Source organism: Vanellus vanellus (genome assembly GCF_965231255.1).
Source record: "Vanellus vanellus genome assembly, chromosome: 9".
NCBI lineage: Eukaryota > Metazoa > Chordata > Aves > Charadriiformes > Charadriidae > Vanellus > Vanellus vanellus.
In genome coordinates this window covers 18,819,139-18,840,496 of record NC_138914.1, presented here as the reverse complement: position 1 = coordinate 18,840,496, position 21,358 = coordinate 18,819,139, and the positions used below count along the sequence as shown (strand labels likewise).

General features: G+C 43.7%; 1 protein-coding gene across 1 annotated transcript in view; it reads right to left on the bottom strand.

The window, feature by feature from the left end:
- STAB1 (stabilin 1) overlaps positions 1-21,358 on the bottom strand; it is a 58,282-nt gene that overhangs the window by 22,140 nt on the left and 14,784 nt on the right. The window contains exons 11-34 of the mRNA XM_082487995.1: positions 20,026-20,117; positions 18,733-18,855; positions 17,036-17,182; positions 15,061-15,123; positions 13,991-14,104; positions 13,542-13,595; positions 12,036-12,116; positions 11,576-11,734; positions 10,623-10,685; positions 9,147-9,248; positions 8,092-8,178; positions 7,620-7,731; positions 6,920-7,103; positions 6,574-6,667; positions 5,645-5,803; positions 4,634-4,729; positions 4,190-4,285; positions 3,578-3,625; positions 2,603-2,733; positions 2,096-2,207; positions 1,791-1,868; positions 1,327-1,428; positions 717-824; positions 78-209 (exon numbers count right to left, since the gene is read on the bottom strand). Of these exons, the coding sequence (XP_082344121.1) occupies positions 78-209; positions 717-824; positions 1,327-1,428; positions 1,791-1,868; positions 2,096-2,207; positions 2,603-2,733; positions 3,578-3,625; positions 4,190-4,285; positions 4,634-4,729; positions 5,645-5,803; positions 6,574-6,667; positions 6,920-7,103; positions 7,620-7,731; positions 8,092-8,178; positions 9,147-9,248; positions 10,623-10,685; positions 11,576-11,734; positions 12,036-12,116; positions 13,542-13,595; positions 13,991-14,104; positions 15,061-15,123; positions 17,036-17,182; positions 18,733-18,855; positions 20,026-20,117 (2,537 nt within the window). The remainder of the gene's footprint in view (positions 1-77; positions 210-716; positions 825-1,326; positions 1,429-1,790; positions 1,869-2,095; positions 2,208-2,602; positions 2,734-3,577; positions 3,626-4,189; positions 4,286-4,633; positions 4,730-5,644; positions 5,804-6,573; positions 6,668-6,919; positions 7,104-7,619; positions 7,732-8,091; positions 8,179-9,146; positions 9,249-10,622; positions 10,686-11,575; positions 11,735-12,035; positions 12,117-13,541; positions 13,596-13,990; positions 14,105-15,060; positions 15,124-17,035; positions 17,183-18,732; positions 18,856-20,025; positions 20,118-21,358) is intronic.

The following is a 21,358-nucleotide window of genomic DNA, read 5'->3' as shown; positions in this document are numbered from 1 at the left end:
GTGTATCCAGCCACCAGCCTTAGAAACTGATAGGTCTAGCCAGATCCTCAAACGGCAGAACAGTCTTCCCTCCTTACCTGGGTGCCGTTTTGATAAAACATTAGCCAGTAGGAGAGCCCTAACATGCTGTTCTTATGGATTCCACTTCTCAAGTCCACGGGCAAGAGCTTCTCTCCCAGTACAACGTGGTACTGTACTGTCTCGTTGTCCTAAATCACAAAAAGCCCAAATATTAGGACTCTTTTGACTTCTTAAACTACAATTCAGTCAGAGGTATGGCATGAGAAGAGTTCCTAAGCAATATGTAACAGCTAATTAAGCACACAGAGCCTAGTAACTTCCTATCACAGATGACTGATCACACCTGATGACTCTGCCACTGGATGAAGTCATAAATGTTTCTTGGAACCTTTCAAAAGGTTGAAAATTGCCAGAGATATGCCACAGCCAGTCAGAAAGGAGAACATGTTGTGCGATCTATCCACATTCAAATCTACTCAGAAATTTGCATTTGGAGTCCAAATATTCTTTTCAGATCCCATTGCAACACCCCAGGAAACCCTCTCGTTTCTCTCTGCCACATTTCTCCTAGCTTTTAGCATCAGATATGCTTCTCCTCTCCATGCTCAAATCCACTGAACTCAAGTTCTGACAGTGTACAAGTCCTTGCACGTACCACAATACATATTCAAACTGTAAGCAAGCAGTGAGCTTACCAACTGTGTCACATTGGCAGCATAGCAGTAGTCCTCAATGGAATTATTTCCAGGAACAAATATTGTGTATTTTTCAGAGGACTCAATTTTTCCCATGAGCTGGTATTGCTAAAAAATGTCCAAACAGTAACATTAGCAATTTTACTTGTACTCACTAAAGAACAAACCACACATGAAATCAATTACAAAGGTAAGAGCACTAGAGGAAATGCTTGAAAACGGGATATACAACTTCAGCTCATTCACACAATGTCTAATTGCTTGTTCCTCCTCCTGGGCTGACCTAAGTGCAGCTAACTGCATATTATGAACAAGCCTTCCTTCTCCTCTAGGTTTCTATGCCCTGTACAAGCATGACACCACCTGCAGTAGACAGGTTGTCTTCCACTGTAATAACATGCCCATGATCCAGAGATCTAACTGTAAATTTATAACTCTTTGGCTGCTCAAAAGAGCTTTCCTAAAACATCCTTCACGAATGGTAGGAAACAGGTGATCTTCCTTTTCTCACCAGGCAGTCCAAATTTTGGTCCACCAGTATAGAATAAGGTGGGAATTTGCTCAAAAGACAGTTCTGACAATCACAACAGTGCTCACCTCAACTGCTTACCTGTAGCAACTCCTTGAATGTGCTGAATGAGGCAACTGTCTCGAACTGTTTTTGCAGACCTGGAGGACTCGGTGGGATACTTCCTGAAGGCGGCAACAAAACCTGCAGAAAAAGTGAGTTCATAAGCAAGGCTGGGCAAGGAGCTCTGGGGAAAATCACACTAGACTCCTGCCCTGCTTGCAAGAAAGGCAATTAGAAATGGCCTCATTTTACACTATTCCGCAATAGCCTTAACTCTTCTTCTGTCAGCCAAGAGAAGAGGAACTCCCCTCCTGCTTGTCCTGGAGACAAATATTTTAAACATTAGACACTGCTGCACAGGAAACATCTGTCAGGACCTTGTGATAACCAGATATATTTTTGCCACTATATCCCTTCCTAACTGTCCAGACGTATTACTCCTTTGCCCATCATAGATGCTGCAACACAAACCTGCTGTTACAGTATCGCATGTACTGACATACCTTACTGAGGACATGAATAATGCCGTTGCTGGCAGGGATGTCGCTGACGACTATACTCGCGTTCTGGATGGTTAATACCTGCAAAAGTATCAGAGGGAGAAGCAAAAGGATTAGAAATTGCCAAGGAAGTTCAAAACAAATATATTGTTTGTTCAAGGCTGCACATGATTGATCTGGGTACAATTTTTGAAAGATGTCTGAGCTTGAGAGCATCAGTGTCCCATCCAGGCTCCCTATGGGATACAGCAGCTCTTGAGCAGCTGAATTTGATCCTGGTAGATGTGCATTATGTAAGAAACCCTTACGCCGCTCCTGGTGTTTATTGGCCATCTGGTCTGCGGGTTGAGGGTGGGTAATTCTGGCCTGTCATATTTTTTGAGCTTTTCACCCGTGAAGACACCTTCAAGAAAGTGGGCCCTGAAGGGAACAAAGGCAGGTAAATAAAATATTAGAGCACTGTTCGTAATAACAGGGAGATAAGACCATACCACCCAACATTCACGTCTCTCACATGAAATAGTTAAGCATGTGGAGAGAATGATGGAAGGAATTACTTGTCCTGATGCCATCTGCATCTACACAACAGGGAAAATCTCTCTCTGCAAATACATGAAAAAGAAACCCACTTCCCATAGCCTGTGGTCTGTTATATTTTAAATGCCTACTAACTTTTTTGCCTGCTAAATATTTAATCTTGCTTCTATATTTATCTCAGGATAACTCATTATGGGTCTTGTATAAGCAGAAATCCAGCTCATGGCTTTGTTACTGTTGTTTGGCAATATAAAGCAAAGGCAGAAGTACCCTCGTACCTGACTAAAAATGGCAGCATGTAGGGAGTCAACCAGAAATCTTTCTCAGTCTTGCTCAAGTTTTTGATAGCGGCCTCTGATGGTACCAGGACAGTGACATTGGTTCCTGCTGGGATGCTGAAGAGAGATTTCTGTTGTCCAAAGCACAAAAATGAACAAATAAGACATGCCAGTGCCACATCTATACTTGCAAAATATAATTAACAGTCATCCCGCATACGCTCCAGCAGCACAGCAGGGTCTCCTGCGCACAGCAGGTAAGTGCTATTGACAATCAATGAATGCCACAGATGGTTTAGCCAAAACAGGTGATACCTGTTTGCCAAGGGAAAACCTGCTGCTTTAAGCCCTACTTACATACTTCCATTAATCTTCAAACCCATTCGATCATATCCATAAATCCTTTCTGAACCCTCAATGCCAGTTTTGGGGAGGTACCAAGATTATTCCTGGCAAAAGCAATGTATGTAGCAGGACTGGAAAGCTAAAGCTCAATTAGATGCCGTACATCATAGCATGCTTCCACAGACTTACTACAGTCTGCCTCTCTATTATTGCCACACCAGGGACAGGGAAGCAGTAACAAGAGAAAGAACAGACATACAGTCTAACTTCTCAAAGCACGCTCTTCTGAAAAATAGCTATTATAATGCTACCCCTTTTTCTTTCCCTTCTGTGCTATTTTATGATGGCCAGGAGTTACAGATGATACAACCATAAAAATGAAGTGTAACACAGCCCCAGCTTGTTCCGGTATTAGAAACAAGGCCCCCAAAACACACTCACAACCCTCACTCTATCAGAGACTCCAGAGCTTTTCTACATGCTTGCTCTGTAATAATTTCTCCTTTGCCATTGTTTTGGTTTTCTTTAATGGAAAAGATAAACAGACCTGCACTTTCTCTAACAGCAGTGTTCACAGAGACTTCACTTCTACCGAATTTACCTGTGTGGGCATCCTACGGCTGCTCTTACCTGAAGCCAGTCGTAGAAGCCTGCGAAGTGCGAGTTCCCGGCCAGCTCCTTCCAAACAGAAACAACAGGAGGGTTACCCCTGCTAAGCACTGGGGTTGCAGGGCTGGGAGACCCAGGGTTGGGAAAAGGAGCCCTTTGCAGTATCAAATTCAATATTCCTCTCTCACCTTACAACCATTACAGGCACTGCGTATCATGGGGAGGGATGGGCACTCCTAAAACCACACTCCATCCATTAAAAAAATATATTCCCAAATAAACAAACTCTTTTCAACTCATCTGCAATTGCTCATGTTTACCAGGGACAGAGATTGAACTCACAATGGTATCTGATATTTCTAATGACAGAAAATGGGCCTAGCAGCTCTGACCTGAAAAAACTTTCCAAACAACAAAAAGACGACTTATTGCAGAGGACAGACAGAGGTGAAGCAGCTTAGAAATGATTGCCAATGGTTATATCTCTGGCCTTGGGCAATCAGACACACGTGCTCTGCTGTCAGGCTAGTGCTGGGAGAAGGGGACAACTCAGGTAACAGAGGAAAGGAAAGTAAGAGCAGAGCCATTTCTCTCCAGTCTCCAGAAGACCTCAGACATTTACTTTTTACTCACTTTTAGAATGTCCCCGTAGCATGTCATGCCATCACCCATGTAGCCTTGAGGGCAAGCGCAGGATCTCTCTCCTCCTCCAAGGGGTACACAAATAGCCTGCAAATGCAAGGAAAGGAGAAATTAGAGAACAAACACAGGTTATGCAGTGCTACACCTATCTAGGAATTGAATTCTGGCCTCCCATGGCCTGGGCTAGAGGAGCACACACAAGCACCTTCCTCCTGTTGCCTTTATGGTGGCACTGAAATTATACATGCAGCAAAGCCTAGGTGACGGATTTGGTTGCGTGAACTCACAAAAATCAGAGTATCCATCTGGGTAAATCAGAGACCAAAGCTTTATAATGCCTCAGTGACATACCAATAAGATGATGTAATGTAAATCCTTGCAATTATCTTGATGTCATGGCTGCAAAACTGCCATGCCAGCACTTTAGCTGCTTACCAAGTCATGGCAGCCACCATTGTCCATGAGGCATGGGTTGATTGCATCGCAGTTGTGGCCATCGCCAGCATAACCCCTCTTGCAGACACACTTGCTCTGCAAGAAAGAGACATTTCAATTGTATAGACCTATATACACCTATGAGTGTCCTCATTTCATACCCAAAAAAGGCCTAAGGTAGCAAAATCTATTCTTCATTTATTTTCCCAAGTTTTCTTCCTGGTCCCTCGGGACCTGGAAATGTGGAGATGCTTCCTTAGCAGGGCATCATTCTCTATCACAGCACACGCTGCCTGCTTACTCAAGCACACTGATCCCTTGCACTGTTTGGCTGTGGGAGGGTTACTTGAAGATGAAGATGATGGTTTCCATCTTTATTTCCAGCTTGTCAGGGAATGTCACTGACTTAGTGAATGGGAGAAAGAGAAGAGGGGTTAATTTCAAAGCTTCTGCTTTCAAGATAGCTAGGAGAGCACTTGCACATCTCCCCTCATTAAAATCTGCTAAAGATTTGGCATCTTTTCTCAGCACATTGTCCAATGCTCCCCTGGCTCACTGGGGACAAGCACCTTGAGAAGCAGCACCCTGAGATGCCACCTTCCCTACATGCTTTCCTTCTATCTCAAGATGCCCAACTGCCGGCCCAGCTCCCTCCACGGACTATCTGAACAGCTGCACACGCTTTTCTGTATATTTTAGCATTGCCCAGAGAAGATGCTATGACCTGGGAACAAGGGGGACACAGCAACCGAGCTGTATTATGGAGTGTAGTCTCTCCCCTTTGCTGCATAAAAGTTTCAGAGTAGAGCAGCAGCCTCAAACACAAACACATCAGCGCATCTCACCTCATGCAAGCACACTGTGGTTTTAGCTGCAGCCAGTGTTTCTGGCAGCAGAGATGCAGGCCTTGCTGCTAACCAGCCCAGTTTCTACCTCTGGCAATCCCACGCCATCTCAGAGCACCTCAGGAAATGTGAAGTCCATCATTAGACTGCTTAGCATTGATCATACCTGGCCAGGGCCGATATAAACGCAGTCGGCATTGATGTGACAGTTCCCTCTGCTCTCCAGCATGCAGTTGTCTATAGCCACGCAGGCCTTCCCGTCCCCGGTCCAGCCCGTGTTGCACTGGCAGGTGGCGGTCCCAGGGCCTGTACTGGTGCACAGGGCCTTCAGGAGAAGGGAGAGAAAAAGAATTACACTCAGCAGAAGAAGGGAGTGCGGTGCAAATGCAGCAACAAATCTCCTTCATCAGACTGTGGAGAGTTTCTGAATGACCAACTGATTCCAGCACGGGGGGTGGGGGGTGGAAGCATCTTCTCCAGGAAAGTCCTAGACAACTTCATAATAAAGTGATTTTGGAAACATTTAGTGTTTTCAGAGACAGAGACTTGTGTCTAGGGTGGCTCAGAACTCCCAGGGCATTCTCTACCATCCTGTAAAGCTTTTCCACTACAGAAGAAATATTCCCTGAAGAGGAGGAGCACAAACTCCTGTCTGGACATGTGGGGTGGAATCAGTGATGGAGGGCAGATCTCTCTCAGGAAAGACCCACTTTGTACCCCATGCCATCCTATTTCCTTCCACATGGCCCAATGTGTTCCTCTCACTGAGGGGTCTAAATTATGATGAGGTCTGACCATTCGGCAGTCATTTCCGTAATAAAGCACCACAAAGTAACATTAAGGATAATTAATAATGGAGTGTTGATGGTTACTAGAAATATGAGTTGGAGCTCACAGCAACAGAGTAACCAGCCAAATTCTCTCTGGGGTGTTGCATTTTGGAACCAACCCAAACAACTGACTTCCTTACGATGACTGTGTCAAGGTACAAGGAAAGTTAGTGCACAAAATGTGTAACAGTCCCAGGAGTCCTGGATCCCTGCTCTGTCTTACAGAAGCTGCTCCTCCACTCTTCGACTGTCTGACCCCACTTACATTCTCTGAACAGCCTCCTCGTTCAGGTTGACTGCACAGGTCGATGGGCTGGCAGGAAAACCCGTCACCTTCGTATCCATCCATACAGATGCACCTTAAAAGTATAAGCACAAAAGGGACACAGATAGAGCAGCTCCCTCTGAAAGCCAGCAGAGAGCAAAAAAGCAGTTTGAGCTTCTCAAGAAAGAACCTGTGACTTTGATTTCTACCAGGTAGGCTGCATTAGTCAAACAATCCTGTGCACCATGTAGGCAGACATGTATTACAGGGCTGGCAGCCTCACAGCTGCTGTGTGCCTGTACAATGACACCATGCCCACCTGAAGCTGTATGCCAGAAAGACTGACCTTGCTGTGTCATTGAGGCTGCAGACAGCGTTCCGGTGGCAGTACTGGGATAGCCCCCCTGGGCCACAGTTCTTGGATGTTTTGTCACAGAATTTCCCACTATAGCCTTCCTTACAGGACCAGGACTGACACACACCACCGCTGCCAGGCCTGTTGTCACAGACACCGTGGACACAGCCACAATCTGTCAAGTACATGGAGTAAGATCAGTAACTACAAAAACTCTGGAATCCACCACAGTGACAGCATTTTGTAGATCCCCAGCTTTCCTTCACAACTTCTTGTGACACCAAACGATCATCCCATTTGTTCTTGACAGAGGGACGTCTGCTGAGAGACATCCATCATAACCCAAAACCTGGCCAGGGAACAGATCTTGTGACTGCCGTGTCTTTTATAGGCTGTAAGGACAGGATCAAATTTAGGCTATCAGGCTCAGTGGCCTTGTCAACTGTCTTTTCTTTCCTAGCAGGAGAGATCTAAATTGAAGTCCCACACCTAAATTTGGCTGATGTTTCCAAGACCTCCATCACCACTGTCATATCAGCCATGTTTTCTCCACTGATGTTTGAAGGGACACCCATGATGATATCACTTCTTTCATGACGCTGGTCTTGCCAGAAGGGAATCCAGGATACATGAACATGCACTATATCCTTGCCCTACACTTTCTTCTAGTCTCTCTATCCTAATTACCAACCTTCGTCACAGTTCTCGCCATGCTTGTTTGGGTTTGAACAGATGTGGCAGGCTATTCCTTTGAAACCTTCAAAGCAGTGACAGTTGCCATTCCCTTGTATGCCATCACTGCACTGGAAGGAAAACAGAAAGAAAACCAAAGTGACTGAAACTCAGGGAACCAAGGCAAAGCCAAGGTGTTGATATCTATCAAAGGCACTTCGATACTTGCAGTAAAACAATAGAACTTTGAAGAGTGGTGGTAGTAATACAAAATCCCACACAGCCAGAGCTGTCCCCCAGGACATGATTCACATTAGAGCTCAAGATAGAAAACCCGTTGAATACGTGTCATTCTCCCTGGATCTTCTGCTGCAACCACTGTAGGCTTAGCCCTGGAGCACAAATTCTGAATTGTACTTATCTACAGTTCCACTCTCTAACCACACTGTCTCAACTGCTCATTGCAACACAGAGAGATCTTTCATACTTACATTTCCTCGGCCATAGCATGGACTGGAAAATCCCCCGGGGCATGGCATGCAGTCTGGACCAAAGAATCCTTTGCAGCATCCAGGTTTCTGAAACAAAAGCAAAATCCATAAGGTATGACGTGACAACAAGAATTGCCTGGAGTCATCCTGCCCTCGTAATTGTGAAATCCTAGTTCTCCTCACTGCCGTGGACTGAAATGGACTGTCCCATTTGACATCTGTGTTTCTAGAAGCTCCTGCACTTAATTTTTTTTTTCAACAATAGCCCTCTTTCTGCTCATAGCCTGTTCTTCTCAGAATAAATTACTATTTTCTGCTCTTTCTCTGACTTCAACAAATAGGGTCCATGTTTTCTATGAGCCTTTGTTTCTTTAATAGTGCTGGCCCACTCACTCCTACTTTATCCTTGCTGAGGACTGCATTCCTTTGGATTGCAGGCCTTGTGATGAATAACCAATGGAAGAACAATAACAAGACAAACAATCAGCAGTATTTAATGAGACAGCCACAAATCATTCCATATAGTTGGCACTGTGAGAGCTCAGGAGCTGCAGACAAACATAAGGTCCATAAGCTTGCTAAGAGCAACTTTCCCAAACCATCTGACAGTGTTTCATAAACAGGATGCAATCACTTCACAGCTTACAGCACTTTCCCTGTGCTCAGCTTCCGTTGGGAGAAAAAATGCTAAAACCAGGGCAACCCTCAGAGAAAACGTGCCACAGCTACCACTCCACCATTTGTCTCATGGCTTCCTCCAGCTTGGCTGGTCACAACTAGTGTGCTTTATTTTACTTATTTATTGTATTCAGGTTTAACTGAGCTGCTTTGTAACATTTGCAGCAGGTTGATACCCTGTGTTCTCTCTCTGCCAAAGAGAAAGTTGGTAGCCAGTTCATGTGATACTCCTGGGGACAGCCCTTTGCATGGGACAGCTTTTCTTTTGCTCCCATCCAGCCCACTCTCAGCTCAAGGAATCAGAGCTCTTCTTGATGAACGAGGAAGAGCGACACTGAGCTCCTTTCAAAGGGAATGTGGTCTTCCATCACACTCACCATCACGGTTTGATTGCAGTACCTGGCGCACCCCTTCTTCTGTATTTTCAGGCCTTGTGGATCATGGGTGTAGACACATTCTTTTGGGAAGAGTGTTGGTTCCTGTACAAACAAAACAAGTCATCAGCACTGTAACCTTCCCCTATGCTTTTTTTTGCTGCAGAGAGCAACTATGCCTATCTCTGAGCTGAGGAAGTTCACAGAGGAGCCAAGGTGAACAAGATACCATTATGGCATGCCTATCACGAAAGAAGGCACACGGCGGCTTCCCCTCGCTCCCAGCAGTCCCCAAGTCTGAGCCAAGGTGCTGCCCTTTTGTTCTAATAATAGTGTCTATGATAAGGGGGAGAGTGAGAGTAGGGGGAGAGGGTGGGGAGAGTTGGGAAGGAGGGGAGGGGGAGAAAAGGGTAGAGGGAAGAAATAGAGGGTAAGAAAGAGGGGAGGAAAGAGAAAGGAGAGGGGGAAAAGACAGGAGGGAGGTACAGTAGGGCAGAGGGGGAGTAAGAGAAAAAATGAGAGTGTGAGGGAGGGAAGGAAAAAGAGGGAGGGAGGTGAGACAGACCGATAGGGAGGTGAGATGGAGAGAGTGAGAGAGAGGGGAAAGGACTGCAAATAATTCTGGAACAATGCTCAGTAACCCGTCATGGAGTTAGACAGAGGCAGAATCGAGCCCTAGATGATTCTGGCTTCACCTGCCTCAATCAGAGAAGAACATAAGTGACTAGCGATTTCGCAGAGCTCTATTTCAGACATTCATGCTGAGACAGCATCAGCAAGTTCTCCTGAAAGTCAGATCTCTCAGAAGACACCCAACAGTTAACAGTGGTGAACACCTCTCTGGCTTTCACAAACAACATCTTGGACCTGGCCTTCACATAGGGATTTCCTGGAACTTGCTGTTCTGCTAAACTCAGCGTGGGATGACCCAAACACCAGCACCCAGCCTCCTCCTCCTTACTCCACCTTCAGCTAGTTCTGCTCATCTCTGAATCAACAGGCAGCACAAGCCAAGAACAAATTGTTTCTCACCCTCTGTAGTGCAGAAAGTTTGTTGTGATTCTCTGGCCATGATATAGGCAGCAGTAGCATTGGATGGTACTAGTGGGATCAGGCTTGGTTCTACCAGTCTGGAGGAACTGGCAGACTCAGTATGCAAGCAGGAAAGCTCTGCCTAAGGCAGAGCAGAAGTGCTAAAAGCTGCAAATCTGCAATTTGATTTAGCCCAGACTGTCTCACACCTCCCTCCATTGACTCAGCAAACAGATTTCACAATAAGAAACAGCAGAGCACTTAGTGGGTGGCAGTCTGGGATCATAGACCGTAGATATGTGAGGAGTATGTATCCTCTATCAAGCCTCTCTTCTGGTTGTCTTTCCTGCACTCTATTTGAAAGTCGCTTGGATTAGAAACTGTCTATCAATGTGTCTGTATGTCAGCAGGCAAAGAAGAAAACATGAAATAACCACAAATATTTACCATTTCTCTGCTGCCAGGTGGGCAAATGCTGTTGTTGAGGGCATCACAATCCACACAAGAGCCCTGTTAAGAAAACAAGAGGGGAAAACTTAATCTTCTCAAAGGAACCCATTCCCCATGCCAAGAACGCTACAGAGCTACTGCACCCAGTACATATTCAAAACTTCACAGCATGTATCAGGAACATTCCTAGGAGGGAGCTTCTACACTCTGAAATGGGGTACGTTTATCACTTAAATCAAATGACTCCTTTGTCTTGAGGAGATGCTTGCATGTCACTGCAAGATGGGGTCTGTCTCTACCCTGTGACTCTATCAGCCACTAGGCAAGCAGCTGTGCTGGCAAACACTTTGGGCATCCATGCAGCAGGCCTCACTAAACCAGCAAGTTATGTGGACCCCCTGGCCACTTGGGATTAACTGTGTGTCTCCAAATCAGGTGTCTTGCCTACTCAGAACCTCATCTTCTTTCTTCAGTAACCTACCAACGATCAAATTGGGGAGCAAGCACCTAAAATAAGGTATACAAAACCATTCAGGTGAGAATATCATACAGCATTTGTAGCTCCTGCTACTGAATGACTGCTTCCCGACCAGACTACAGGACACCAGTGATGATAGTGATAGGAAGGAAACATTGTCAGCTGAGTTAGCAACTATGGCGTGAAAATCATATGAGGCCTTACAAAAAGACAAATGTACTTCTGAATCAAAGGTAGGATGGGTGCAAGAAAAGAACAACTTACAAGGAACATTTACTGATTGCCAGCAAAGCAATGCCAATTGCTAGCAGAAGAAACACTGACAGTGCTGATACTGCCTAAGTTCACATCAGGGGACCTCCTAGAGGGAACACGTTTCCCAAATGCAATTTACACAGCCTGCTTTTGTCCCTCCAGGTAAGTGTGGGGTCTACAGCAGCCGCTAGTGTGAGAAGGGGAGAAGCTGACTTACCGTCACAATTTTATGTTGCTCTTCATTGCATCTGTGAGGCAAAATGGGAATTATTGAAGGAGGGATGAAGATGCCGTCCAAGGTATGAATAATACCATTTGATGCCACAATGTCTCGCATGTTTAAGGGGATCCCTGATTCACCCATCAGAATTCTTCCCTGATGCAGAAACACAAATAATTGATCTGCATTTTAGCCCATTAGACTGTATCAACTACATAAAGCCAATGCAGGAAACAGATGGTACACAACATAAAGTGCAACCACGCAAATGGTCAAGCCTTTTAGTGGAGTCACAGGTTGGATACGAAGCAAAAAAATTCAATGACCTCATTTAAGTCTAGTTTTTTAAGCAGAGGGGGAAGCAGAAATGGGCTGAAACCACATTGTTCATAACCACATCCAGACTTTCTCCTAGCACAGGAGGGTTTGCCCAAAAAAGGTTTTGGTTCATACTTACATCTGCACTGATGTTGATGGTGAGTATCTGGTTAGCCATAGTAACAATGTGTGGCATTGTTATCAGTTTCTCTACTGTCACCTGAAATAAAAACACAAGGGGACAGTACCGTGAAAAAGCAGGGTCATTTCAGTACAGCTTCAGAATCCTTCCATGATTCCCACCACTTAAAAAACCTTCTAAAGGGGGCTTGACTTTAACATTTACATTTCATGAAATACCTTAAACACAAACAATGGATCAGAAGGAAATCCAGGACTTTGTGTGAATTATTTGCAGTACCACAAACACTGCAGTGCTGGTGGCAGCAACCTTGGTTGTCATTCCTTGTGTAAACAACAGCCCAACACAGCTGAACTCAAGTCTCTCTAATAATGTCTCTTACTAATACAGCTGCAAGTAGGGTCAGACTAATAAGGGGATTATCCAGGACATATTCAATAAAAAAATGAAAGCTCAGCTAGAAGCATATAGAGAACGTATTTTGACTTTTTAAATAAGCTTATTTCTAAATGCAGAAAAAAATGTAAACTGCAGCTACTGTACTGAGAAACTGAATGATTTGAGAAATGAGAAGTTCTGAGAAGCAAGACAATTGTTACCTTTGTGTCCAACGGGTTATTAAAAAGCAAGTCAGCTTGTTATTATGTTGTCATTTATCAACTGCAAGCAAAACTACATCTTGATGTTGAAATGCTGCTCATTTTCTCTATTGGAATTAGGAAAATCACAAGGACTGACATTTGCTTCTCAGTAAAGAATGAGAATAATATCGATATTTCTTAATGAAGGACATGACGTCGTACCATAATGCTTGAGTATTCCCTTCCTCCACAGGTTTTTTGTCTAATTTTAAACATTTCTTGTGTTTACTGTATAAGGGGAAATGTCTTGTTGATGCACTGTATTGATTGGATTTACCCTGCCATTATAGTACACAGCAATGTCGGAGCAAGAATTGGCAGTACCGACTCAGATCACAGGCTCACTTGCACCAATTCACCATCACCAACTTTAGCCAGTGGTGGAGCCCAAGGATGAAGGAAAATGAGCAGGGAGTCTGGACTAATTCTTCGCCTGGCTGTAATTTTTGTGTTGCTGCTATTTGTGTTTTAGGGAAATGGTAGGCTGGAGAGTTCATAATTAGGGTACATTCCTAATTAAAAGTTTAACAAATCTAAGTGATAACAAGAGAGCATTTGCCTGCAGCAAACTCTGCTGGACAATATTTTCATCGTAAAGGCCACTCAACCAAGGACCACCATCACTCCCAGGAAACTCAAGAGTTCCATGATGGAAGAGCACAAGCCGTCCCTTTTGGCAGCCACTTTCACGGTAAACGTTTTGCCTCATCAGATCCTCAATCACATCTCTGCTTCGCTAGGGAAAGTCCAAGAAGTAGCAGCTGAAGTCAACAACACTCTGACCTCTATGCCAAACAATACAGTTGATAACATACTGGCCTGAAGGACCCAAATTATCTGGAATTAGAGCTGCCTGCCTTACCGCTGCTGAAGTGTAGATATGATGTTTCACAAGTTCCTGAAGCTTATTTATTCCCTAAGGAAAGAAGAGAACATAAAAACCAGATACCCTTTCAATACTCAGGATTAAGAGGAAGCAATTATATTTTCTTTTAACCAATTACTGACAATGCCAATGTACTATAGCAGTGAATTCATTTGACTAATAAGTTCCTGTATTTTCCCCTACCCAAAGCCAGGGTGAGGAAAGAAAGTCAAACATCAGATTTAAACAACCTGGCTAACCATATTTCTCATTGCAGGTTCCATCAGCATTCACTTCTCTCCCAAAGCCTTACAGAAACAGAGACATGGTTCAGCCATCTCCAGGAAGAACAACTTCCAGCAACGATCAGGTATGCTGCACCAGCCATTCCAGCACAGCCCAGTGCAACACACCTCAGGATGTCTTAAAGTACCATGAGCTCTCACCTCTGTGAAAAGATAAATGAGCCTTCCATCTCTCAACTTATCCACACCATCATTGCTGGGTACAAATACAGTAAAGGGGCCTGGTCCATCCAGTATCGCAGGCAGGCCGCAGTTCTGCAAAACCAGTGTAAGATTTCATCGTGGATCTAGCATGAGTTAGTGAGGGTGGTCTATCAGGAACGGAGAGGAAACTCTAAGCAACCCACTAGAGGCAGAGCCATTGAAAAGCAAACATATACAAGGGGCAACTGGACACCAAGGATAGGTATGTAATATAACAGGGGCATAAATGCCACATAAACATAGCTTGGACAATGAACCCACTGGTGTGAATGCAGCTAATGTGAACAAGGGCGTAGTGGGCTAATGCTCCCCACGTGCTTCAAACACAGACTAAACTGTATCTTTTTGCCTGAGAGAAGAAAAAGAGAATCGAGCCTATAATCACAATTGCATTTGGTGAATTTTGTAAACAACTAACAGCGACAGAGCTGAAAACGGGCAGGCCAAAATTGTTGTAAGCAATGCTAGAGCAGATCCAGGTGACTCTGATGGAGGTAAAAGGAAAATCTGCCTGTCCCTAGTGAAAATACTAACTAAAAGAATCCTGGGCAGCAGCCTCAAGGGCTTATAACCTGAGAACTGCTTTTATTTAGAGATCTACAGCCCAAAACCAGGTAGCTACAACCTAGCTTGGCATGGGCAGTCATGAAAGGTTCGCCCTTTGTTCTGACAGTGGTCAAGAACTGAACATGCTTCCTCTCTCCAAGGGAGAGAGGAAGGGGAGGTAGGGAAGCAGATGGGAAAGAGGTGTGTATGCTTGCTGCTTGTGCCAAAACCCCTATAGATACGAAAACTCTGATCTTCTCCATTACATTCGCTTATGAAAAATACACAAAATAAGAAATGTCACAGAAAAAAAGCACCCAGAAAGCAAGCCAAACCACTGAGATGTATTTAAATGTTCTGAGATGTATTTAAATGTTATTCAAAATTCCCACAAAACCAGCAGTGGGCTTTGCAACAGCAGCAACGCCACACCTTCCTGGGGCAGACCCAAATATGCTTACCTCCAGTATCGTTTCAAATCTACTAAAGATCTCCATTGAAGCAAGGATCTCACCAATAGTTTTCTGCAAGAAGATACAAAAGGAAGAAAATGGCTGGGGCTGAAGCAAACTCTGAGCACATACTGGAATGCCCTTGGCCAGTTTATGCTTGTGGTTTGCATGTAAAGATCTACAGCAGACCATCATCCTCAAAGGCTTCAAACTCTCTGTATTGGCCAGTTGACCCAGCAAGGACTGAGCCTGCAGTAACTTAGGCACAAGCTCCTTCCCATGCACAACCAGATTTTCCAAGGTGCCATGCACTTGAGCACTCTTCTGTTTTCCTACTCTCATGTGCAGACTAAATTAAATGAAGAGGCAATTGCTCATTACCATTAAAACTAGAGACACCCTACTTGCAGCGATATACAAATCAGTTCTAGGCTGGTAGGCAGTGGAGCTGCTCTGTCATCTCAAGCCTCCCTGTGCTTTGAGGGCAAGAGTTCACTCTGCCACCTGCAAATGAGCGCCAATGCTGAGAAAACACAATACATATGCATATTCCTGAAAACCCAGAGGAAATAAGATGCCTTCCTTTTTGCCATGTTGCCCATGAAGACAAAGGTAACAGGAGGAACGTCCCTTCAAGCATCAAAACTTGTGAAGGGAGTTGTCTGACCTTTATTTGCAGGAATCTGCATAGGTTTTTGGCAAAAAGTGCTTCCCACAGAACACACAGATGCCCAGAACATGATTTCCAAGGGACATGAGTACAAAGGGATTTGGTGCCAAAAATTGCTCATTGCTAGCCTTCATTACAAAGCCAACATCACAAGGGAAGGAAATGTCTGAAGGAGTCCAGAGAAAGACAACCTCTGCAGAGAGCACTCTCACTGTCCTGCCATCCCGGAGTACCTGCAAACCCTTCCCTGCAGGTACCTGAGCATACAAACACAGAGGTACAGCTTCCCTTCTGGACCTCAGACACTCCTTTTTGGAAAACGTCGTCATGGAGGTAATAAGACTGAGAGCATCTTAAGTGACAGCAGACTTAAACATCAGTGATGGGCACAATCAAATCCATATGAACATCCAGAACTTGTATAATTAATACACTGTCCTCAGGGCACTTCAGCTGAGGAGCTACTAACACTCAACACAACACAACCCTCCAGCTGCTTTTGAAACATATAAAATACAAGCATTATCTTACACAGTCTGACTGTTTTTATAGATTAATTGTGTAAAGTAAGTGCAAACTACTACCAAAATCCTACCAAATCCAAGAGCTTGTGTCATTCTATGAGTAATTTTTTTGCAAGGAGGTAGGAGGTAACAGGGCCTGCTTTCTGCATAGAGAAACAATATAAAAATGCTCAGGGATAGCAATGTAGTAGCTATAGCAAAAACTTCTCCCAGGTAACAGGGAAAAGTGCTTAGCAGAACTTGAACCTGGAACCCCTGCCCAGTGTCTTAAATTCAAGACATGACTTCAAAATGCAAAAGTCTAAGGATTATTTGTCCTCATTTTAAATATTGTTAATGCAAAGACAACTTTTTGGTTATAATTTCAAAATGCAGTGCAGACTGATTAAAGAAAATCTTCATTTGATTTTTATATGAAAAATGCTTTTTCAATATTTATCCTGTAAGATACATATTCTGTAAGATACATATTCTGTAAGATTCAACTGAAAAAAGGGCTCATTTACTATGAAGGGAGTGATCTTACTCATGAAAGCAGAACTCTCTACTCATCCAAGCACTGTAAAAGCATCATTGTGAGGTCTGTATCTGGCTTATGCAGTGCTATTAGCTACTTTTAGTGGCGTGCTGACATAATAGTGCCTAACAGGAGCTGAAAACAAAATAAATAGACTTTTCCCTTTAAAAAAAGCCTCACTGATTTGGAAGTTTAATGATGAAAACAGATTTTTTTTTTTAAGTGTTTATTCTGCTGTCCCATAAAACAGAAGAAATACAAATGACTGTGTACCTGTGGGTTTCTGAGGTTGTCAGTGCTGGTTGTTTTCCTTAGGCTGTTAACGATATGCATGACACCATTGGCTGCTGGTAGGTTTGATTGCAAAACATTGTACAGTTCCCCCGGCAGGTCTTGATATCGAAACGATTTGATGTACATCTGGATAATAATAAAAGGTTATTTTCTTGTGGTATGTCTGTGTTAACACAATAGATCTTATACATCATTGTTCCCTTCAGTGCTCTCTGTCTATGGGTCAGCAAATTGATGGCATAACCAGAGTTACTCTGAAAAAAGTAAATTTAAGGAGTGGCCTGGGTGTAAAACAAACACCCCACCCCTACTTGAGTTTGGGTAATATTTTGATTCTGGGGGGTACTTTTAAGTCTTATTACAAAAAGAAGACCTAAACTGGGACAGTCAGCTCTAGAATTAAGTTTCTCTGAGGGTGAATAATGCTTGATCCCAGCTCTGGATCGCAAAAGGGTGCACTGACCATCAAGTAGCCGCTGCCTCGGTCTGCCAAGCACAAGGAGAGAGGCACGGTGCAGAGAATTTGGAGGCAATGCTGGAACTATAGCTTTGACTGCAATTTTTATTGGCTCATAATGCCAACAAGGAGCCTTCATAACAAAGCCAAACCAAGCAGGCTGACTGAATTATAAAGCACATATCTGGTCCTTCTGTATTGTATACAACCGTGCACTGAAGCTGGGCGTATGGAGTTGTTCCAAGGGTAACCTACAGACTAAGCATCGAGGTACTGGTGCTGCAGCCATAATCCAAGTTCAAGCAAGCACAACTTCCCCATGCTTTTCATTTCACCACGTGCTTTTCTTGAACTGCTCCTCCCTGCCCTGAACTTCAGTTCACATCACTGAGGATTCTGGCTGAAACAAAGAAAGGGGAGGGCAGACTTCCCAGATCAAAAGACTCCTGAGTAAACAAACAGGAAAGAAATTTAAAAGGAGCATCGACAAGCTGAGTTCGGATTCCCTGGCTCCAAATAGTGCTTTGTCCTTTTGATGCATGCAGGGTGCATGTATTACGACCTAGACCCAAAGGCCAAGGCTGGATCCTCAGAGAGGAAACATACGGCTCTCCCTCGGCCAGCTGTGAGCATGCATGCAGGAAAAGTGCAGGATGGAGAGATAACAGTGGATGCTGGAAAATATGAGTCATTTGAAAAAGGGAAAATAAGCCTTCCATATCAGAACATAATGAAGAAAACCCCTTTGCTAGGACAACTAAGAAAAATAAAATAGATAGAGGGGAAACGTGAAACTGGAAGAGAAAATATCGAGCATGGGGCTGTGTCCAAGCACACAATCTCCAAGGAGAAGCATTCAGTCTGAAGAGAGACTTTGTTGCCTCTTCCATGTCAGTCACACGGATATTGTAGCTGCTAAGGGTGTAGGGAATTCTCCAGAATACATATACAGACCAAGGAAAGATCATTCACAAGCTTAGGAGTCAGATTCTGGCTAATTGGTTGTCTGCAAGACAGGAGAAGTTGTTGCTTGGGGTGTCTGGTCTTAAATCACCTTGCTTTGGACCCCACAAAGGAGCTTGTTGTTCTGATAGCGGGCAGGCTGATTAGAGAAAAGGGGTTTCTGGATAAGAAAGAGCACCAAGGAAATTATGCTCAAGCTCCAGTCTGTCCTACATGAAAGCAGCGGTCCAGGATTTCAGTTCAGGAGATCCTTTACCTGGCTACTGAATGTTAGCTGATGTCCTGACAAGGTCCACACAGTCTTGGCTTTTACCAAGTCTTCTACCAAATGCAGACCAGGAACAACATGCATTCTGCACAAATCCTCAGCAGTGGAATCCTTTGGGGAATAAAGACCACATAAAGAAGACAAATGACATTCTTTCAAAAACCTCATCTACTGGAACAGCCATAACATTACCTCTCTCCCAGCTAACACGTACAGCGGAATTCTCAGCATACAAGATTGAGCTTCTCTCCTCATTTTGGTTTACTGGACTAGCACACTGTGGCAAATATTTTGCTTCTGTTTGTGTACACATTCAAATACAGGGAGATTAATTAGCCTGCAAGTGACTTTAGAGGAATATTGCTGCTGCATAGATAGTTTTGCTATCAAGCAAAGGAATGATATTTCTAAATCAGATGGAAATGTAATGTTCAAATGGGGTTGGTCAGTCTGTCTGAGTTATTTTTAAGACATTTACCTTCTCATACCTGAGTGCTAGCTGCAAGCTAGCTGCCACTTGAAACACAATAGCCACCTTGCCTAGCATGCAATTAAAACCCCTACTGCATGAGCTACATTTGTAGCTTGTGAGTGATGATTTTTAGCTCTGTCCTAGGAAAATGGCTTTTATATTTTCTCATCCTAATGATGGATAACCTGCTTGTGGGCTTAACTGCACAAAATTACGGCAAACGAACATAATTTATTTAAAAAATAAATAAAATAATAATATGATCTGCAGGACCTACTTGCTGAAGCTTAGAATTCTCAAACTCTTGTCCTGGCTCCCATAGAAGTTTTCTCCAGCCCTGCCATCCTTGCTGTCCCCATTAAAAAAAATGAGCTCTTCTCAAGAAGTTGATGCCATACCCACATCTAGGGCCATAGGCCCAAAATTCAATACTTTGATGCAAATCTCAGCCCCTTTTGAAAACCCCATCCTCAAGCAGTGAAAAGCCACATAAAGTTTTGAGAATAGTCACACACAGGAGGTTCAAGCTTTAAATGAAGAATGGCCAGAAAAACTTACACTTCCTGACATTAAAAACAAACTCTGTCAATATTGAACAGAGAGCTAATGGTTTAAAAAAAATATGAGATGTAACATCCTCTATGAGATTGCAACATAACCAGACAATGAACAGTCCCAAGAGACTGCTTCTATAAATACTGCCTTCCAAAGTTCCTCTCTCAAGTGTCAATCAGTTTTTACAGGCTGCAGAACTCAGGCAGGAAAGAATCCTTAGACAGCAAAAATTTGCTAAAACCCAGAAAACTTACGTTAAATTCCATTCTATCATGAATCAGAAGAAGGGATGGTACAAAGACTGTCAAAGGCCCATATTTGGTCAGCAACGTTGAGCAACCAGAAGCTGTAAAAAGAGTGGCAACATGAAGTAGTTACTTAGCATATGGTTTAACTCCAGCAGTAATTATTCCTCTTGTTAATGGCACAATTCAATATACACATTTTTAGCCTGATGGAAGCAACTAGTACTTGTTTACAAGGAACCAGAGAGAGCTTGGTATTATTTTCACAGCCCACCTTGGTTGCTATTAGTTTTAAGCATTTGCCCACAAGATTTCTGAAGGATTGCTGGTGACCTTGGTCCACTTTGAATCACTGCTGAAACTTGCAGAATATTCATAATAATTCTGTTCCCACGTGCTTACTACCTTATTCTTGGCCCAAGTGTCCTCTGTCTTCCCCTTCAAACAACTAATTTTTGGGTGTCATCAGGATGTATTAAGACTAAATACTTCTTGAGAAGCTGCTATGAACCCACAGTTGTCAGTCTTCACTCACTCGTCAATGGCCCATCAACAAAGGTCATTAGGTATGAAGTCCGACTGCATGGGAGCTAGGAACCCAGAAATCTTCACGTGGTTGCCCATAGCACAAATGATTACAGAAAACATGCAAAAAAAGGTGTGTTGGCAACACTGATATGTAGCAGGGAGGGGTATACACAAAAGCTAAGCTGAGCTTTGAGCCCTATCTCTATGCTCCTGTCAAGTTAGTGGAGATACAGAAGACTGTGCAGAGGATGAGTTGGAGAAGGTATCTATCATAGTATGCTTTGACATCAGCTAAAGGTTTCTCTTTCTTTTCTTGGATTACAGTGAGGCAAAAATTAACCTTTGCAGATATCACTCCCAACACTTGCAGTACACAGGTTCTAAAACAGTCTTCTATGCTTTGCAAAGCAATTCATCACTCAGAAAGTATCATGGTGCATAGAATAAAGCCTTTTCACGTCTGTAATAGCCACTCACACATGCGTGCTAGTAAGGAGGCTGTTTAAGGGCTTAGTAGATGTTCTACTAAGTAGAAGACCTGTGGCACACCAGCCTCAAGCATCATCACTAGAAAACCCAGCAACAGCTGAAAGATTGCTGAGCCTTCAACATAGATACTGCAGGTGGAGGCACAGTGGTGGTTTGATGCAAATAGGTTTGAATCACACCTCCAAGACACGTTTTCCTCCTTCTGCAGATATGGTACATGCTTCACCAGGACTGTCAAATACCTAATGCCCATCTGCAGCGCTCTCTGCAACAGTCTTCTCAATTCACAATCCAGATTCAGAGACGCAATGTGTTTAATTTTGCA